General features: G+C 42.0%; 1 protein-coding gene across 1 annotated transcript in view; it reads right to left on the reverse strand.

Annotated features, from left to right (window-relative positions):
- Positions 1 to 9,103, reverse strand: part of SYNPO2L (synaptopodin 2 like) — a 63,374-nt gene extending 54,271 nt beyond the window's left edge. The window contains exon 1 of the mRNA XM_072131005.1: positions 8,836 to 9,103. Within this exon, the coding sequence (XP_071987106.1) occupies positions 8,836 to 8,940 (105 nt within the window). The 5' untranslated portion in view covers positions 8,941 to 9,103. The remainder of the gene's footprint in view (positions 1 to 8,835) is intronic.
- Between the last annotated feature and the right edge of the window lie 10,378 nt (positions 9,104 to 19,481).

Here is a 19,481-nt window from a genome sequence, read left to right on the forward strand (position 1 = left end):
ACAGATAATGCCTTTGTTTATTAAATGTTATAAAAGCAAGGGGATTTTGACAGGGGGCAGGGACTTTCCAGACATGATGAGTGGACGCTTCTCATGATTATAACAATTAAGCGATAAAGATATAATTATATGGTTTTATATAATTTGCAATAATAAAGTATTACTGTTTTAATTATCCCAATCTGTGTGTCAGTGAGTACTTCGTATGTATGGGCACCGCCCGCACTTAGCTGACTCAGTGATACACTGGGGCACATTTACTAAGGGTCCACGGACCGCATTTCCGTTGGGTTTCCTGACTATTTCCGATTTGCACCGCATTTAACAGGGGTTTTTGGCCCATGCGATCAGATTTTGCCGCAATCGTGGCGACTTTCATGCGACACAAATTGGGAGGCGGGCCGTTGGACAACCTGACTGATTCGGACTAAGCGCGGGATTTAAAATTCAAATTGTATCGCAAGACATGCACTCACATACACCGGGAAGAAGAAGGTGAACTCCGGAGGACCTCAGCGGGGAAGCGACACATGCAGGATATCGGGGGCACGATATTGGTGAATTATCCTCATCGCGATCCCCGATCCCGACAGGACCAGGTAAGTAAATGTGCCCCACTGTGTGACATAAAAAGATAACTCCAAAGATAAAGATGAACGTTATTTGCACTTAGTCACTAGCCTGGATAGTTGATAGTGGCTTATGCTGTATACTGTGCGTACAAAAAGTATTCAGACCCTTTTAAATTTTTTCCCATCAACTGGCTTGTTGCGTTGACTTTCCTAGTGGCTACATTCCTGATTATGCTACCGGTAGTAGAACATCATTGATACAGTCTCTTTCAGTGATTGTAGAAGAGTAGAATGTGGCCTAGAAAATCTCCATTTTTAGTACATTACTGTAATGTACATATAGAAAGCAGACCAATACCTAAGAACATCTGACTTATAGACAACCCCTAGTTACAAACGGATCTCTGGATGTTGGTAATTTACTGTACTGTTGCCTTAGGCTACAATAAACAGCTATAATAGTTATCACAGGTGTCTGTAATGAAGCTTTAGTGTTAATATTGATTCTTATGACAATCCAACATTTTCAAACTCCAATTGTCACAGAGACCAAAAAATTTGGCTGCGGTTACAATTATAAAATATATAGTTCTGACTTACATACAAATTTAACTTAAGAACAAACCAACAGAAACTATCTTGTATGTAATCCAGGGACTGTCTGTAGTTTATTTTTACTGACAGAAAGAGATAATGGGGCTCATTTACTAAGGGTCCGCGTTGCGCATTTTCGTCGGGTTTCCTGCCGATTTCCGTTTTGCAGCGAATTGCCCTGGGATTTTGGAGCACGCGATCAGATTGTGGCTCATCAGCACCGGTTTGCACGCGACAGAAATCAGGGGGCGTGGCTGTTTGACAATCCAACGGATTCGGACAACGCGCAACATTTAACATTTAGAATTGTGTTACAAGACACACACTTACAAGCACCGGGAAGAAGAAGGTGAACTCCGGCGGGCATCGGCGCGGAAGCGGCGGATGCAGGAACTCGGGCGCACAATCTGAATCGCGGCAGACCTGGATCCTCGTCGGACAACTCGCCGCGGGATTGCGACAGGACCGGGTAAGTAAATCTGCCCCAATGTTCTTGCACCTTAGTGGACCTCCTGAGCTGCTAAAGCTGTATCATACCTAAGTAACAGAATAATAAATTGTTCTGTACTACTAGTTATATTGGTGCTATGCAGTCATGGAATGAAAATATTTAGTACTTTGATCTAAAAGGACTTGTCCCCAATATTTAACTAATCCCCTAACTACATTTTAGGGCAAAGCTATCTGATTGAGGGTTCTGACTGCTAGAGATTGGTGCAGGTCCCGGCAGTAGAATCCTCACCAATCACCTTGTTACCCCTATCCTGTGGATTGGGGGATAACCTAAATACTTGGGACAACCCCTTTTAAATGATGGTATATTTTATCATTCCACATACTCTATATTGCTCATAGTTTGACAATAAAGGCATTAGGCAGTAACATTTGTTAACAATGCTCATATCTTTTCTGGGCTTTATCGGTGATGACAGAAAGCTGAAAAACGATGTGACAAACATGGTGTCATGTATGCATCAATAGCACCTTCAGCAAGTCACATTGTTGACTGAAGGTCACTTCACACTCGCAGCTGTTCACGGCAGACTTACCACTGACTACTTCATTTTTGATATAAAGGAGGTCACGTAGACTGGTGATTTAGATAAGGATTTAAATTTAGGTATTACACACATTTAATATTTAACAACTCCAATAAAATAATTAAAAGTCCAATCAATAACTGTACTAATAAACAGAGCAAAGTTCCATAAATTGGATTACTTGAAGCATTTCATCTCTCCCCATCACAATGTAGACTAAGGTCGTTGGATCTGTTTAGGTGAGTGAGGGATGGGACAACTAATAAAGTTATGTTTTGGTCCTCTTGGGGAAGACTGGTCATCAAACAAGTTAGCTCAAATTTTTTTTTAAGAAGAGGCAAAATGTATTAATGACCTATTCTAAATCATAAATATCTTATTGGTGGGGTCCAAAAGCCAGCAACACCATATTTGGTGTTTTTAGCAACTTCAGTAATTAGACAGTTCCATTCTCTGTGTAGTGGCTGAACCAAGGTACTGCAGCCTAGATCCTATTCAAATGAATGGGAGCTGATCTGCACTGACCTGATCTGTCCACTACATAGAGACCAGAGCTGTTTGCTTCCTGTTCAGTTCTCTGTTTATCTGCTGCTGAGAAGAACTGATTTAGGGAGGTCTGAGACCTTCACTAATCTTATTTGGGAGGCCTACTTTATGAATTTATTATTCAGCATTTTTATCCCAAAATTTGAGACGCTAACAATTTATTCTATGGAATATTATTTGTGTGCTCATGTACACTAGCTCACTTTGGTGCTACCTTGTCCTTCATTGAAAAATAGAGACAAATAACACCTACAGTACTTACCTTGTCTGAGAACCACACAGCTCCTGCAGGGGCTCTCAGTTTCTGGTGTTAGTTCCGATTTAAAGTGGTTGTCCATTCTGTGTGACCTATCCTACTTTATGATTGGTGCATGTGAGTGATGGGATCCATATCACAGGTACCCCAAATGAACAGAGCAGACCATCACACATGCACCCTGCTGTTCTATTCAATGCTATGGCGCGGACGGAGGTAGTTAAGTGCTGTCCACGGCTATCTCCATTTGTTCCATTCGACAGTGAGGATCGGTGACGTGCATGTGTGACTGGCTGCTTCATTCTTTTGGGGTGAAACGAGGGTAGAACTGATTGCCACGGGCACCCTGTGCTTCTCTCCGCCACCCCGGTCCCGGCCCTGCTCCCGCACGTGTGGCAGTACTTCAAGATTTAAAGGGCCAGCGCACGGGTGGTTGCTGCTGGCCACTTCCAGGAATGCATTTAATCCGGCGACTCCCATCATTTCCTGCCGGATCTTCAAGTATTCCTGTGAAGAGAAAGCCTCCGAGTTCCTGAGTCTGTAGTGTTACCTGTGTTCCTCCGTGTTCCTGTGTCTCCAGCGTTACCTTTGTTCCTCCATGTTCCTGTGTCTGCAGTGTTACCAGTGTTCCTTGGTGTTCCTGTGTCTCCAGCATTACCAGTGTTCCTCCGTGTTCCTGTGTCTCCTGCAGTCCTGTGTTCCTGTCCCGTGTGCCAGCTCGGTTTCCTGACATAAGTCCTACTGTCTCCTGCATCGCTAACTTGGCTGCCACCATAGTCACACCTGTGGAACGACCTGGTGGTTCCCTGCCGCAGCAAGACCATCCCGCTTTGTGGCAGGCTCTGGTGAAGACCAGGGGCCACTTAGACTCCGGTCCCAGTTGTCAGCTACTACCACCTCCCGCGATGGTCCAGAGGGTCCACAGACTCACAGCCCTGACACTGATCCCCATTCTTGTGATCTACAGGGGTCCTAACACGGAAACCGCACCGATCAGCAACTTAGCCACTATCCAGTGGATAGGGACTATTTTGTTGTGACTGGACAACCCCTTTAAAGTGCTTATGTCAAATTCATTCTGCACAAAAATGCACAGTCAATCCTGGGCTCAGCAGTCATGTGCCGTCCATTTACATGTGACCATTGAGGCCAGACATTGGCTCAGCCATCAAATGCTCAATATACTTGATGTAAGCCATTTTGATCCTAAGGGAATGGTAATTCCAGAAACTGAGAGCTGCAACCCCCTACAAAGATATCTTTTCCCACAATAATTGAAAATCAAATTGTGGAAACACTATAAATTTTAAAAACAACTAAAAGCATTTGAGAAATTTGCATAAATAGTGTTTTTTCCAATGGACCAGATTTCCATTAGTCAGAGCTGATTACTTTTACTACTACTATAATGGTGACAAGGTTTGTGCCATGGGTGCCAGAGGTGGCACTCAGAGCCCTCTCTGTGGGCACCCAGGCCATCACCCAGCACAAAGGTCACCATTCAGGACTCAGGAGGTGAGTTAATTTAAATTGGCATTTGGCACTTTGTGAAAAATATGTGGTATAGCCCCTTAAGGGCATGGCCGCAGTATGGCAACCAATCACCCACATTGCACCATTGTGAAGATAAGACCTGTTATAACTCAGACATACCTCGTTTATGTCTCATTTATGTCATCTGTACCCATTATGGACCACTTAAACAAAGCTTAAGACAACTGTAATACTTTTGTCATCTGGGCTCTATATTAGTGTCTATGTTTCAACTTCATCAGCCCAAACTTTCACAGTTCAGTTGAACCAGACATGAACAGTCCAGGTGTTGTACCCATAAATAACACTAAATCTTGCCTGTTTTCCAGCCATGGGAAGCTGTAATAGATCACTGTTTGGATGCAGGATGGCTTACATTGCAATCTGGGCAAACACTGATCACTTTGACACATGGTATAGCTTAAATCTCTTTCAAGCTTTCTTATGAGCTTTTATAAATGCTGATTTTGGTAGCCTGTGTTGTTGAAACCAACATTTTGTCCCATTCAGCTCCTAAAATCTATCATGTTACCAATACTGTTGTTTTTTTTTTGTTTTTTTTATTATCTTCTTTATTAGATTTTCAATAAAATTAAAACATATCGTACATCATACAGCCCTTTTTAGGGCATCATGAGCATTTAGTTACATATTTTTCAAAAATATTATATCCTAGATAGTTTGAAAAACAGCTTATCTATATTCCTTCTACAATTATCCCCTCCCCACCCTCCCTGAGATGCAACTGGCTTCTTGTTTTATTCTAGTTAATTTGTCCTTACTTAGATTTCAAATCTCACCGTAGAGTGCAACTATTTCCTCTCTTGAGAATATCCTATTTACTATGGGTCCCCACATTTTTTTCCACTTCTCATCTTTGTTCTTTTTATATTCTCTATTCTTCTCTACCCATTGAAACATCAAGAACTCTTTCCATTTTCTTTTCACTTGTAATAATGTAGGTAGATGTGTGGATATCCATTCTGTCAATAATACATTCTTAACAGCCATCAACAGCAAGTCTATCAATTCGTCTTTCTGTCTGCCAAGACTTCTCTCACGGTACTGAAAAACACTTCTCCATACATCCATTTCTATTCTCTCCCCTAATACGTATTCAATTAGCTGGTTTGCTGATCCCCACAATTTCTTGACCGCTTGACAAGACCAGAGGCAATGGGGCACATTTACTTACCCGGTCCGTTCGCGATCCAGCGGCGCGTTCTCTGCACTGGATTCGGGTCCGGCCGGGATTCATCAAAGCAGTTCCTCCGACGTCCACCAGGTGGCGCTGCTGCGCTGAAGTTCGCTGGAATGCCTCGAAATACACCGGCCTATCCAAGATGAAGGTGAGTGAAATTTTCGCGACACAAATTTTTTTTTAAATGCGGCGGTTTTTCCGAATACGTCGGGTTTTCGTTCGGCCACGCCCCCCGATTTCCGTTGCGTGCATACCGGCGCCGATGCGCCAAATTCCGATCGCGTGCGCCAAAAACCCGGGGCAATTCAGGTACAATCGGCGCAAATCGGAAATATTCGGGTAACACGTCGGGAAAACGCGAATCGGGCCCTTAGTAAATGACCCCCAGTGTGTGAGGTTTGCATTAGCTCTTGCACACTTGGGACACTCTGCTTTATATTCCAGGAACTTATTTTGAAATGTTTTATCAAAGGCCCAATAAGCTCTCAATGTTATTTTCCACTGCATTTCTCTCAAATTCTCAGAAATGGTGGCTTTATGTGTATCCCTCCATCCCTTTGAGAGCCTTATTCCTACTTCCTGATTTGTAAGTTCTGTCCTTATTTCGTCCTTCCATTTTCTTGCTATTCTTCCTTCAAAGACTTCATCTACTTTGGGGGAGATGGCTTTCCTTAAACCGGCTATTGAGGGGTCGCCGTTCCTGTCCGTCATAAGTGCCACAAACTGTTTTTGGGTCTCCTTCCCTAACCACCATAGATCCTCTTTCCTCCCTATTGCGCTTACAAGCTGAAAGTAATGTAAGAATTGCGTTTCACCTAAGCCATATTCAGCTCTTAACTGGCTAAATGTTTTGATTTTATTGTCCTTCCAATACTGTTGTTAATGGTGCATGGCTTAAATACTCTTTGACAAAACTGTTACACAAGTAGGCATGCAGCTGTCTCCTGACAGGTGCACTTTAAGATGTTTTCCAAATTAAAATATTAAAGGGTTTGGCCACTTTACCTCATGTATGTTGTAATGTGTGTTAGTGGTTGTGGCTAGATATTGGTAATTTACCAAAATACATCTATTAAATGTTCTTTCCGCTTCATCCGCTTTCTCCGTATGTAAAGCGAAGCTTCCTGTATTTTACCTCATCAGCCAGACATTCCTGTCCATAAAATGGCCACAGAGGATCATGTGATCTCTATCTGTCCATGAACAATCGCCCTGCCAGGTCCATATTCTTATATTTATGAATACTATCAAAAGGTCGTAGAAGGACGATTACTCATGGACAGTTAGGGATCACATGATCCTCCATCTGCAGCCATTTTATGGACAGGAATGTTTGGCTAATGAGGTAAAAGGTTTCACCTTAAATTTCATGAATAGATGTATATTAGTACATACATATATATATATATATATATATATATATATATATAGATACACTTATTACAAAAAACATGCGGTAAAGTGACCAACCCCTCTAAGAATTCTTATTGTGTGTTCCTGCTTTTATTATTATTAAAAGTTGTAAAAGTATATGATGTTCTTATATTATATTTTACTGCATTCTGTCTCCTAAACTTTATGAAAGCCTTAATTCTGAGGCCTCCTTTGTTACTGTCGTACAGTTCACACAGTGGAGTTTTAACATGGGTTTTCTGGATGCTTTTCGATCTAACCTCTGCTATGTGGAGTGATACTATACCGATCCCACAGCTTTAAGTGCAAGGTCAAGTAGTACTTGGCCAATCAGGAGCTTCGTGCATTATTACTCACCACAATGGGGCTTATTTACTACGGGTCCGCGGATCGCACTTTTGTCATATTTTCCGATGTTTTCGGGATTTGCACTGCCGTGACAGGTATTTAACTGGGGATTATGACGCACGCGATCGGATTGTGGTGCAGCTGAGCTGCTTTCATGTGACAGAAACCGGGGGGCAGGCCCTTGAACGATCCAACGGATTTAGACTTAGCGCAGGATTCAACTTACAAATTGTGTCGCAGGATCAAGCACTTACATGGACCAGGAAGAAGAAGGTGAACTCCGGTGGACCTGAGCGCGGAAGCGACACATGCAGGATATCGGGCGCACGATCTTAGTGTATCGCGGCACAGTGCATTGTCATCGGACAATGCACTTTCGGGGAACGCATCAGGGCAGGTAAGTAAATGTGCCCCAATGTATTGAGTTCAGCTCACTTGAACATCGGTCCTGAGAATGTACAGGGCTGACAGACCATATTTCTTGGACAAAACCTGGACATCTGCAACGTGCCATGATGACTCACTCAATCTCTACAGATTCCACACAAGGAATCGGCTCAATGTTTTGGGTTTTTCCCATCAGGATTTGCAACACATCAATGTATAAATCCACAGTGAACATTCAAATCCAATGGAAAACTCCAGCATCTGAACATGCCGTTACAATAACCAGCAGTTTACAGAATTCCCTATGTGTTCCAACACAAAGCAAGGAAAATTGCGGAAAATACTATGCAAAATTTACATGCTGCAGATTTGTACCAGAAATTTATATAACTGAAATGAATCTCCATAAACCCGGACGGGGATGCATCTACAAAATGTGCATGGGCAACTGCATAAAATTACATATATATTCCAAAACATGGGAAGATTTTAACAACCCCATTTCAAAGAGCAACTCAAAGGTTTGCTATGTGACCAATTAAAGATGTAAAAAAAAGTAAAATTTGGTTTAAAAAAGCAAGCGATTTTTTTTTTATGTAAGAAGGGAGTAGATTTTGACAGTTCACCAGAAGATGCCAGCATTATACCTCCTCTTGGCAGTGTTGATGTGCTATAAAAAGTGCCGGTAACTTAGTAAACAGACACAAGCATCCATACATACACTAGGGCTGCCGTGCTATGATAAATAATAGTGATGATGTACATTATGCAATCCTGTCTTTTTCTGTCCTGTTTTTGATGAATGAACATGCATATTCTGCAGCATAGTACAATGATGCACATGTAACTAAGCTGTTCTGAATAATATTAATCGTTATTACTACGGTGTATACCATAATGCAGCCACTTGGCCTTGTGGGGTTAGGCCTCATGAGAAGTGCATACCTTTGACACAAGGAGAGGTAAGCTCTTCTCTGCTCCCCCTTGTAGTCGGAAGCCCCATGGACCTTCTCCCGAGAGGGTGATGAGGATATGGTCTTCGCTCCCCATTCTTCTTTGTCCTATTCTTCAGGTCAAAATTATATGAACTCCATCACATCTCCCTTCCCTTGTATTAAAAGTAGGCAAGCAAACAGAAGGAGTGGAGAATCTGGCTGCTCTCTACTCTTCTGGGACCTTCTCCACTTGTTACCATGAGTCAGTGATACTTTTGGGATGAGGCCAGTGGCGTCCCCGGCACATGTCATGTCAATCTTCCTGCCCTCTCCTTCTTTTTTTCTCCCTCCCTCTTTTACCCCTTCTCTGAAAGCAGATCCCTCCTACCAATCTATGGAGGGTTGTCACACAAACCTTTATACAGTCTAATTATAGATGTCTTGCTCTGAACTGCCTTTCAGTAATAATGCATTCTGACCCCTTATGTAGCCACCTGTTCACTCTGCTAGAATGCTACAGCTAGGAATATGCACATTACATTCATATGATATATTCACCGGAAATAAGAAGATTATGCAGTATTATAACAGGCACATTGGAGATACTATTTAATGATTTAGTAGCTTTTTTTTTTACATATAATAAAAGAATTTGTAATATTTTCTAGGGTTAATAGTATATACAAGTATATGACAAGCGCAAGTTTTTAATTTCTAGGTTTACTAGTATAAACAAGCACATTGTTTTTCATTTAGAAGGTTGCGCAGAATTCAAATATCATTTAAGATCAATGTCCTAGGATTGCATAGGTTTTGACCTATAAGTGTGTTATGACCATATTCTGAGCAAGACATCCTGATAAGAAAAAGCTTTCTACCACACTTGGTTATTGTATTATACTCAAAAAACCGTAGTAAGATTTACATTCACGTGTGTATACTTGATTCTGCCTTATATACGCTTAAAATATCATTTATTATTCCTTCCTTAAAAATTGGGCCCCCTCATAGGCACCTATGGATTTATAGGTGCCTAAGAGTGGCACAATTTTTACGGAAGGAATAATAAACTTCATTTGGTTATTGCAAGGCAGCTAGTTTTGACTTTTATTTCACTAGAAAAAAATGTGCATTCTACTAGAGGGTTATTGTCACCATCTATATCCTCTATAAGGAGAATATACAGTCAGGAAAGCTAAACTGTTAATTACAAAGCTACATTCACACTGCCGCATGGGGGACGTTTATACGGCAGATGTATATATTGCCGATATACGTCCCCCATAGACGTCCATGGGCGCACGGCGCCCTACGGCAGCAGTACGGTGCAGCACACGTCCGGCACCGCACCGCTCCGTACTCCGTGAAAAGATAGGACATGTCCTAAGTTTTCACGGCATACGGCGCCGTGCACCATATATCCCTATTTGCACATCTTATGATATACACCCTACTCCTTTGACCCTCCGGATGTATCACAAGGCTCCGGTCTCCTGATACATCCAAAGATAGGCCAGGAAGGACCTGAACGGTCGCATGTTATAGCTCTGGCCCCTACATGTCCAAATGGCGTGGAGGTGGCATTAGGGAGGATTTTAGAAGTGTTCTAGTTGCTCATGGCAACAAATGCTGTGGGAATGCTGTGGGAAAATAAAAGCTGAGCTCTGATTGGGTGCCATTAGCAACTAAAAACTTCTTGCTCTTAAACACTTCTGATTAATTTCCCCCAACATGTCTATCCAACCTTCCTTCCTTCCTGGGCCTTCTGTGCAGTGCAATCACATTGCAGACTCTTTGTTGTCTGAGGCCAGCTACCTTATGGGCATTTTCTATAATACCGTGTTGCACTCTTTGTTAAGGTAAACCTAGCTGACAGATCAAATCCTGTCATTTCTACTTGTCTTATTTTCCTAAAAGTACTCTAACAGAGAATACATTTTAAAATGGCGCCAGCATAGTTGACCGCACCTAATACTTCGAGGCTGAGGAATTTCAGGAATGCCCTAAAGGTGACGTGAGCATGAGACAGCAGGAAAACTCTCCAATCAAGAGACTACACGATCTGGGAAGCCTGATATGTTATATGTTACTTTTTCCCTGCTTTTCTATATAGACTTGTGAAACCAAATAAACTTGCGCAGTGCTGATTTGCCCAGGGCGATGGTAGCATGAGTGAGGCTTGAATCAGCAGTTGTCTGAATCATTCCTTGCGACGTGCACACATGCTTTTAACTGATTTGAAATACACAACCAACGCACACTAAAAGAGGATATCATATATCCTCCCCCAACATCTTCACAGAGCCTCAAACATTCCAGGACCGATCCAGAAATAAAGGCCCACAGTTGCAATACAAATATATCTGTCGAATAAAACAGACTACAATAGGGAAATGTATAGATGAATGTCACGGGTGCTCCGCGATCCCTGTCTCGGATCGCGGGTGCACCCGTGCCTCTCCATGTTCCGGTGCCCGGCTGCACTTACCTCCCCCAACAAGTTGTGTCACCTGAAGCTCTGCTCAGATAAGAAAATAAATTTTTTACCTTATGGGCATGTATTCCTGCCTCACAGAGCTAAGACAGCCTAAGGGTGTATTCACATGAACGTTTGGGGGATGTATATCCAACTGGCCGGATATACACCCCTCATAGGCGTCTTTGGCGCCCGGGCTCAGTGTGCTCAACGTGCTGTGCCAAAATAGATGTGCGCCCTAAGGCAAAGACTATCAAGCAACAAGCAATTTTTCTCAAATTGCCTTATTCGAACAATACTTATGATTCAGCTCTTTGAACCACACTGATACAACACCAAAAATAAATAAATGACTGCAATTGTTGACTTTACTATTAGGTTTATGTCCTTATTTTGGGCATTGACATTGTTACTATGGGGCATGTGCAATTTTACTGAAATCCCCTTGGGACATGTTGTGTGGAGGGATGGGGTGCTGTATGGGTTTTAATCTCTGAATCCATTTTCTGAAATAGTTTCTTTTTTTACTGTCTACTTACCACAATAAAGCATGTACCATTACTTTTAGTCATTAATACTTTAGGTTTTGTCAATCCCCTTATCACCGACGCTTGTTTGCAGCTTAATGACCAGACTCTATTTTTAGTTTCATGTGTCAAGAAAATTGGTTATAACTTCGGAACACTTTAACATATCCGGGTGATTTTCATGACACTTCATGTTAGTTGTAAAATTTAAGTGTTAAGTTTTGCGTTTCATTCAGGAAAAAAAAAATCTAAATTTCTTAATTTTTAAAGTTTGAAATGTTCTCCTCTCCAAGCAGATAGTCTGACCACCCAAATAGCTTAATAACTAACATTTCTGAAATGTCTGCTTTATGATAACATGGTTTTTATGTGTCCTCTCATTTTTCTAGCATGTTATGAAGCTTAGAACTTTAGTTGCAATTTTTCTCATTTTTATAAAAATTGCCAAGACTCACGTTTAGAGGGACAATTCGGCTTTCAAGTGACTTTGAGAGGCCTAAATAACAGTAACACCCCATAAAATACCCCACTATAAAAACTACACCCCTCAATGTATGCAAAAGAACTTCTATTAAGTCTATTAAAGGGAACCTGTCACCAGGTACCTCATTTTCACTAAAGTCAGATTGCAGAAAGCCATCACACCTGCAGTGCAAATCTGCCTTTCCTAAGCATTAGCATTACAATATAATTGTGTGTTCTACCTTACCTTGCTCCCTGACAAAATCCTGTGGTTGTCACAGAGGCTGGACTTTGGTTTAGATGTATTTCAAAAAACAACATGTGACTTGTCTGTTACTCACTCCTCAGAGCTTGGCCCCCACCTTTGTGCTCCTGTACAGCTCCACCTCCTGTTCCTTCTCAGAGCTCACAGCCTGGTGACTTGACATCAGTGTAACACACAATTATATGGTAATGCAAATGCTTAGAAAAGGCAGAGAGGCATTTTTGCAATGCAGGTTTCATGGGCTTTTACAATCTGTCTTTAGTGAAAATTAGGTCCCTGGTGACAGGTTCCCTTTAACCCTTTAAGTGTTTCACATGGGTTAAAACAAGATGAATACATTCATTTAGGCCAAAAATTACATAGCATTAATTCTGTATTTTTCTGTTGACAGATCCGATTGAGGGCTTATTTTTTGCGAAAAGAGTTGTTCTTTTCAGTCGTATCATTTTAAGGCGTGTAACCTTTTTTGATTGCTTTTTATAACATTTTTTGTGTGGGTATTTGATGAAAAAATTATATACTACGCAACGTTTTTGTGGGATTTTTCTGTGCCGTTCTCCGTGCAGGTTCAATATTGCTTTAGATATATTGTACAGATCACACAGTGATATTTTTATTATGAAATTAATGAAAAATGTGTTGAATACACATGTATTGATTATTAATGAACTAACTTAGCATGCTGACACATGCTCAGTTAGTTGCAGCCAGTTCCTGCCCGTGGGCATAACCCAACGAAGAGAGGACACAGCAGCCTCGGAGCGCATGCCGGACCTAGGCCTGCAGTAGCCTGTGATAACATAGCCCCCCCTGGCAAATGCAGGACCCCAGCACTGCAAGGCTATAGTGCTAACCACTGAGCCACCGTGCTTCCCAATCTGCAGCATGTAAACAGTCAGATCCTGAAGCTGAGTAAGTATTTGTTAGAACCTACCAAACATGGTCCAAGATAGGCCAACTAGCGAAACAGAGAAATCACTGAAGCACATGGAAAGTGCACCCTTTTCACCATTAAAGATGACTACAATGGGCCATAGAGTAATAGAAGACAGTGGTGCAATTATATTTGTTTCTAAATCATGTGGACTGATGGGTTTGTGTGCATCTCTCATTGGCTCAGGGATGCACCTTGAAAAGAAGATAAGCTCATGGAGGCAGCGTGATATTCTGGACAATAAGGCTCATTTACTAAGGGTCCGCGGACCGCACAAACGTCGGATATTCCGACGATTACTGTTTTGCGCCGCATTTAAAAGCAAATTGTGGTGCACACGATCAGATTTTGGCGCATCATGCGACAGAAATCGAGGGGGCGGGCCGACGGATGATCCGAAGGATTTGGACAACATGCGGGATTTAACATTCAAAATTGTGTCGCAAGCCAAGCACTTACATGCACCAGAAAGAAGATGGTGAACTCCGGCGGACCTGAGCGGGGAAGCGACACTTGCAGGAAATTAAATGCACGACCTTAGTGAATCGCGGCAGCTCCGAATCCTCGTCAGACAACGCACCTCGGGGATCGCGACGTAAGTAAATGTGCCCCATTATTCTTCTTGGTTTTGCCATTATGTGGCTGTATGTTTACACAAGTTCTGCATTTTTCGTTCTACATTCCATCAATACCAGGAAAAAACCAGCACAGCAACCTGCAACCTTTTTGTGCTATTAATAACAAATGTGTAAGAGCAAGGTCTTTGGGATACGGAAGTTGAATGGAAGACCTAACATATTCACCTTACATTTTGCATTTCCATTACACTATAATAAAATGGAAAAGCCCCAATGCAGTTGTAAACTGGAGCTTACTAGGACACATACTACCTATACCAAAGTACACTTCTTCATAGTATTTACTCATAAAACATGACAAAGACATGAATTAGCCTCCATTTCCCCAGACCCTGCCCCACTCCACAAGGATTGCTTTCTATTTCTTGCTTTTGGGAGCTCTCCTGGTTTAAGCTGAAAAGCTGCACATGTGAATCCAGCCTAACATTAGAGGACAAGTCAACTAAGCCACAATGGAAAGTGCTCGTCATCTAACTAATCAGAGCAGCGAGCAATAATGTGAAGAATGCTTAAGTGTGCTGCCGCCATTTACAACTATTCCAAGACTCGGGACATATTGGCAGAACTTCATAGTCAAGAGGTAGAGACAGAAGCACAACATAGAACACTGCTCTACATGGAATTTATCTTAGGAAGATGTTACAAAATAAGCTCACCTTTCAACAAACTTGAAATAAATCAGTAGTTCTTCATGCGTGCATGAAGTATAACATTTTTTTAACCATTATATGACATGTATTCTCTATTTTCCAGTATATTTCCCTTTTATAAGCTCTGTCTGTATGTTGTAGTTGTCTCTGTACTTGTGCATGGAGACCTAGCTGCTGTGACTATTATATCAAGTTAAATTCTCACATTCATAAAAAAAAAAACAAAGTAAAAATTGTTATGATATGTAAAGCCTAGCTGCTGTGACTCACCCCTCTGCATAGACCGTCAATGTAATCTGACAGTGAGCAGTGAGTGCAGGGAGCATCTAGCAATACGGAGTTCAGTAAAGATTTCGGAGAGAAACTCAATTGCTATCAGCAAGGGAGGGAGCATGACAAAAGCAAAGTAAATGTAGAAAGAGCCACTTCTCTCTCATTGTTTAACAGTTAGAAATCATTTTACTCAATCCTGATCAAACCCCCCCCCACGCCCCAAACCCCCCCCCGCCCCCCCCCCACACACACTGATTTTAGACATCAGACGAGGTTAACACTAGGCTGTAAAAATGTAAGGTAGCACACCAAAGAATCATGTTATGGCCCTTAAAGGGAACCTGTCATCAGGAGCCCTTTTTTGTGGGATACAATAATAATAATTACTTTATATATTTTAATTCCCCCGATAGAGAATTGTGTACACTTTGGCTATAAAAAGCATTTTTACGGTAAAATATTTTGCAAAACTGTTTTTATAGCAAAACTAACTTTTTCCCTGAAAAAAAGATAATTTAGATGAAAGTTTACCTTTTTCTGTATGCACAGCTGTGTCCCATGGCAAGAGTGGGGCAGACGTGTATGACGTCCTGAGGGGGGATATGGGGGACATGGGAGATTTTTAAAATTTTTTATTTGATACATCTCCCGTCTCCTGAGGGTGGGGGGAGTGTACCACTCCTCACTGGTTACTCCCAGGAGACTAGGGACACAGCTCTGCATACAGAAAGGTCAACTTTGAGCGAACTTATCTTTTTTTTACAAAATCCAGTTTTACTAGAAAAATCTTTGGCAATGTGTACACTATGGCAGTGGTGGCGAACCTATGGCACGGGTGCCAGAGGTGGCACTCAGAGCCCTCTATATGGGCACCCTTGCCTTCACCCTAGGGTACAGTTTGCCAGACAGGACTCAAGGCCTCTTGCAGTCCCAGGCAGCCCAGGACCCTAAAAGGAAGCAACAATGATAATTCAAACGTATTCTCCTTCTTTCTACTGTATTGGTGTCCTCAGGTGCCTATACAATTTAAACCTGTGGCACAGCAGGTAGTAAAAAGTTACTGCTTAAATTGTCGCATTGGCACTTTGCGAAAAATATGTGGATTTTGGTTGCAGTTTGGGCACTCGGTGTCTAAAAGGTTTGCCATCACTGCTCTATGGGGACAAGGCAGAGCCATAAAAAGGGCTGCTGATGACAGGTTCCCTTTAAAACACTACTTCCATAAATTTGCTAAAAATTTACGGTCATTAAAGCCTTTTCAGGGCCCATTATTAAAGGACATCTACTAGCATTAGGTGCCCGTTTGAAACTAAATGCTTAGGCGTGATAATTCGGACAGGCGGCCTGATGATGTAGGAAAGGAGGGGGAGGACTTCATACTGAGGTGAGAAGCCGCCAGACTCCAGCGTATGGTATACGCCCATTTCAACTCGCTGGATTAAAAAATGAATCAAAGTTAATTTCATACTTTTTTGAGCAGAGATTCTTTAAGGTGAACAAAGGGTGCCCTTATGCTATAAGCGCTCTATGGGAGCCTGCCTAAGACAAAGTTTTTGCAAACAGGTTCCCTTTAAGAAAACAGATAAGAACCTGCTAGACTCGAATGTTTTTTGCCCATTATTCCTATAAGGAATGGATAGCAAACTAATAGCAACGGTTCTGGTTTATATATTGGCGAGAGTGGTCACCCCAATTGTTCACCATGGCTTTATGCCAGACAAGTCGATATTTTTTTATTTACAACATATATTTTTAAATATTCAATGAGTTTAGGGCCTTGGTGCCACTCAACGCTGCCAAGTGGCATAACTTGTGGGCAGAAAGAAATTTTGGATAGGGCCGGGATTTATTAAATGGCTATGACTGTTATAAGATCACCCAAATGCTTTCTTAGAAGTCAATGGAGAGATATAAAAAATAAATTAAAACATCACAGTTTTACTTGTTCTGCGAGTTTTGTCTCTTTCTCACGAAAACTGATGTAGAGATAAGTCATTTTCACAAAAGCTCTAAACTCTAAGCAAACACAACCTCGTCCCTTTCTCTAAGGTGTGTCCCCATGGTTGTATCCCTAGCATGTGAATATACAGAATACACATTTATAGGTTATGGCACAGGAAACATGTGAAAGCTCCTTCTAGAAGACATGCAATTTATTTTGCACACACAACTGAAGGATGCTTTACTGGTTATGTAGAGCTTCTGAAGCATTTTTATTATTATTGCATTGTACATGAGTTACAATACAGCATAGTGTAGTTTTTATATAACTCCTGTTACTTGTGCTGCTTGTAACCTGTGATTTATATCAAACAGTATTACACAATGTAACTGAAGGTGGTGAATGAGAGCTGAGGCGATAGGTAAATGTATACAGTGACCTCTGCTGGAAGAGGAAGACCAACATAATAGCTGTAAACTGGATTTAGTTGCCTATATAGCACACTTTTTATCTTTTGCTAGATATGTCTTATTGTATTACTTGCTTATAACAGTATTTACAATCTTTGAAAAGTCATTCCCCAGCGCTCTTGAAAAATACTTCCTTCCACATTTTTTTTAATGAATGCAATTTGTTGATGAAACGGGGGAAATTTATCATACATGAGTGCTATGTCCACCAGGATATGAAGATACACCTCCCTTCTGGATACATCAGGAGGCTCAGGCTGCTCAATATACTCTGAATCCGGCTGCGCTGGTGTACAATTCTGGCGCTACGGAATTTGATGGCGCTATATAAAGATTATTATTATTATCTGGCCCTTGCCTGGCGTAGAATTGCACTATAACGGGCAATTGTTCAGGCTTGAACAGTTGTAGGCTATAGCAAGTGTGGAGGTGAGGGGCAGGGCACCAGCTAAGTGGATAATTACCTCAATTTTTGCCTCCAGTCCAAAATGGTCCCTCCTATCCCATCCAGCCTTACACAGAGGCCTAGCGGTGACGTCATGTCAGCTGTAAGTCATACTGTAAGGCATTAGGTCTGGGATTGTCATCTACGGTGATAGACAGGCACACTTCACCAAGTAACATCATTCTCCACACTTGGTGATTTTGACCTTAATCAGTTTTATTTAGGATTAAAAACAAGCAATATCAAAGCCTTAGCTGTTTCGGGACTAACTAAACACGGAGGTTCCCTACCTTACCGGGTGCAGGCCTGTGCTGTAGTGACAGTGACACTCACACAGTACTCATACTAATGTTACTCTATTTGCCCTCCTGGGTAGGTAAATAAACCATCTATGTTTGTCAGGTTCTGTTACACATTCTGTTCTCAGTAGCGGAAAAAAATATATCTTTATTTCCACTATTTATAAAAATAGTGGAAAAATCTTTTCACCCGATGATACCAGGGTTTATATCATAGCACCCATTCATCCTCCCATAACGCATTGGTGAGCATCACCACACATTTCTTTATTTCATAGAAAAAGGAAGGGTATTATAAGGAGGTGCTAAAATGAAGTGAGAGGGTTACAGTAGGAATGTGTTTTATATGTTAATTGGCCACATTAGTGTGTGTTAGAAATGGGGGGCATGCGGGAATACTAGCGGGTGAGGCAAGGTGTGGCACACAGGGCAAGACTTGTGAGATCAAAACAACCTTGCGTCTCCGTTTCTCCATACAGAAGTTGGGAGGTATGCTATTAACCCTGAAGCCTTGGCTGATAGCCATGCCTCACCAATGGTAGCAGGCCATGCCAAAGATACAGAAAAGGAGTTATGTCACTGAGCTACAACTTGCTGAAATCACACACCACACCATGTAAACCATTCTCTTCTATTGAGCCTCAGCGACACCTGTGTAAACATGTCCCCAATATCTGGGGGTGTCACACTAAGTGCAGGAGACGTTTTATCAAGATCTATGGCCACTACACAAACACCTACAACCACTTCACCAACAGTAGAAGGGACTTGACCAAAACCTGGGAGAACTTCACCAACAGTAGAAGGGATTTCACCAACACTTCAATGCACCACACCAACGCCTAGTGTGCAACTCACCAGCACCGGGGGTCACCTTACAAGAACCTACTAACATCTCAGTATACCTCACCAACAGCAGATTGCACCAACCAACATAAAGGGGCACTTCACCAACATCTCAGTGCACCTCACCAACATCTTGGTGGATACACCAACAATTTACTAACACACGGCAGCACCTCACCAACAACTAGATTGCACCAACATACAACATGGGGCACCTCATAAACACCTGGGCACACCCATCAACACCTTAGGGCACAGCTACCAACACTTGGGGGCACAGGCTCAACAACATTTGGGGGCACCGTGCCACCTAGTGAGCACCTCACCAACAACACAGGACACCACTGGACACACATTAACACTTTGGGGCACACCTCTCAGACACCTGGGTGCATCTTACCAACACCCTGCACACCTCACCAACCACAC

Source organism: Engystomops pustulosus, chromosome 11 (assembly GCF_040894005.1).
Source record: "Engystomops pustulosus chromosome 11, aEngPut4.maternal, whole genome shotgun sequence".
Classification (NCBI taxonomy): Eukaryota; Metazoa; Chordata; class Amphibia; order Anura; family Leptodactylidae; genus Engystomops; species Engystomops pustulosus.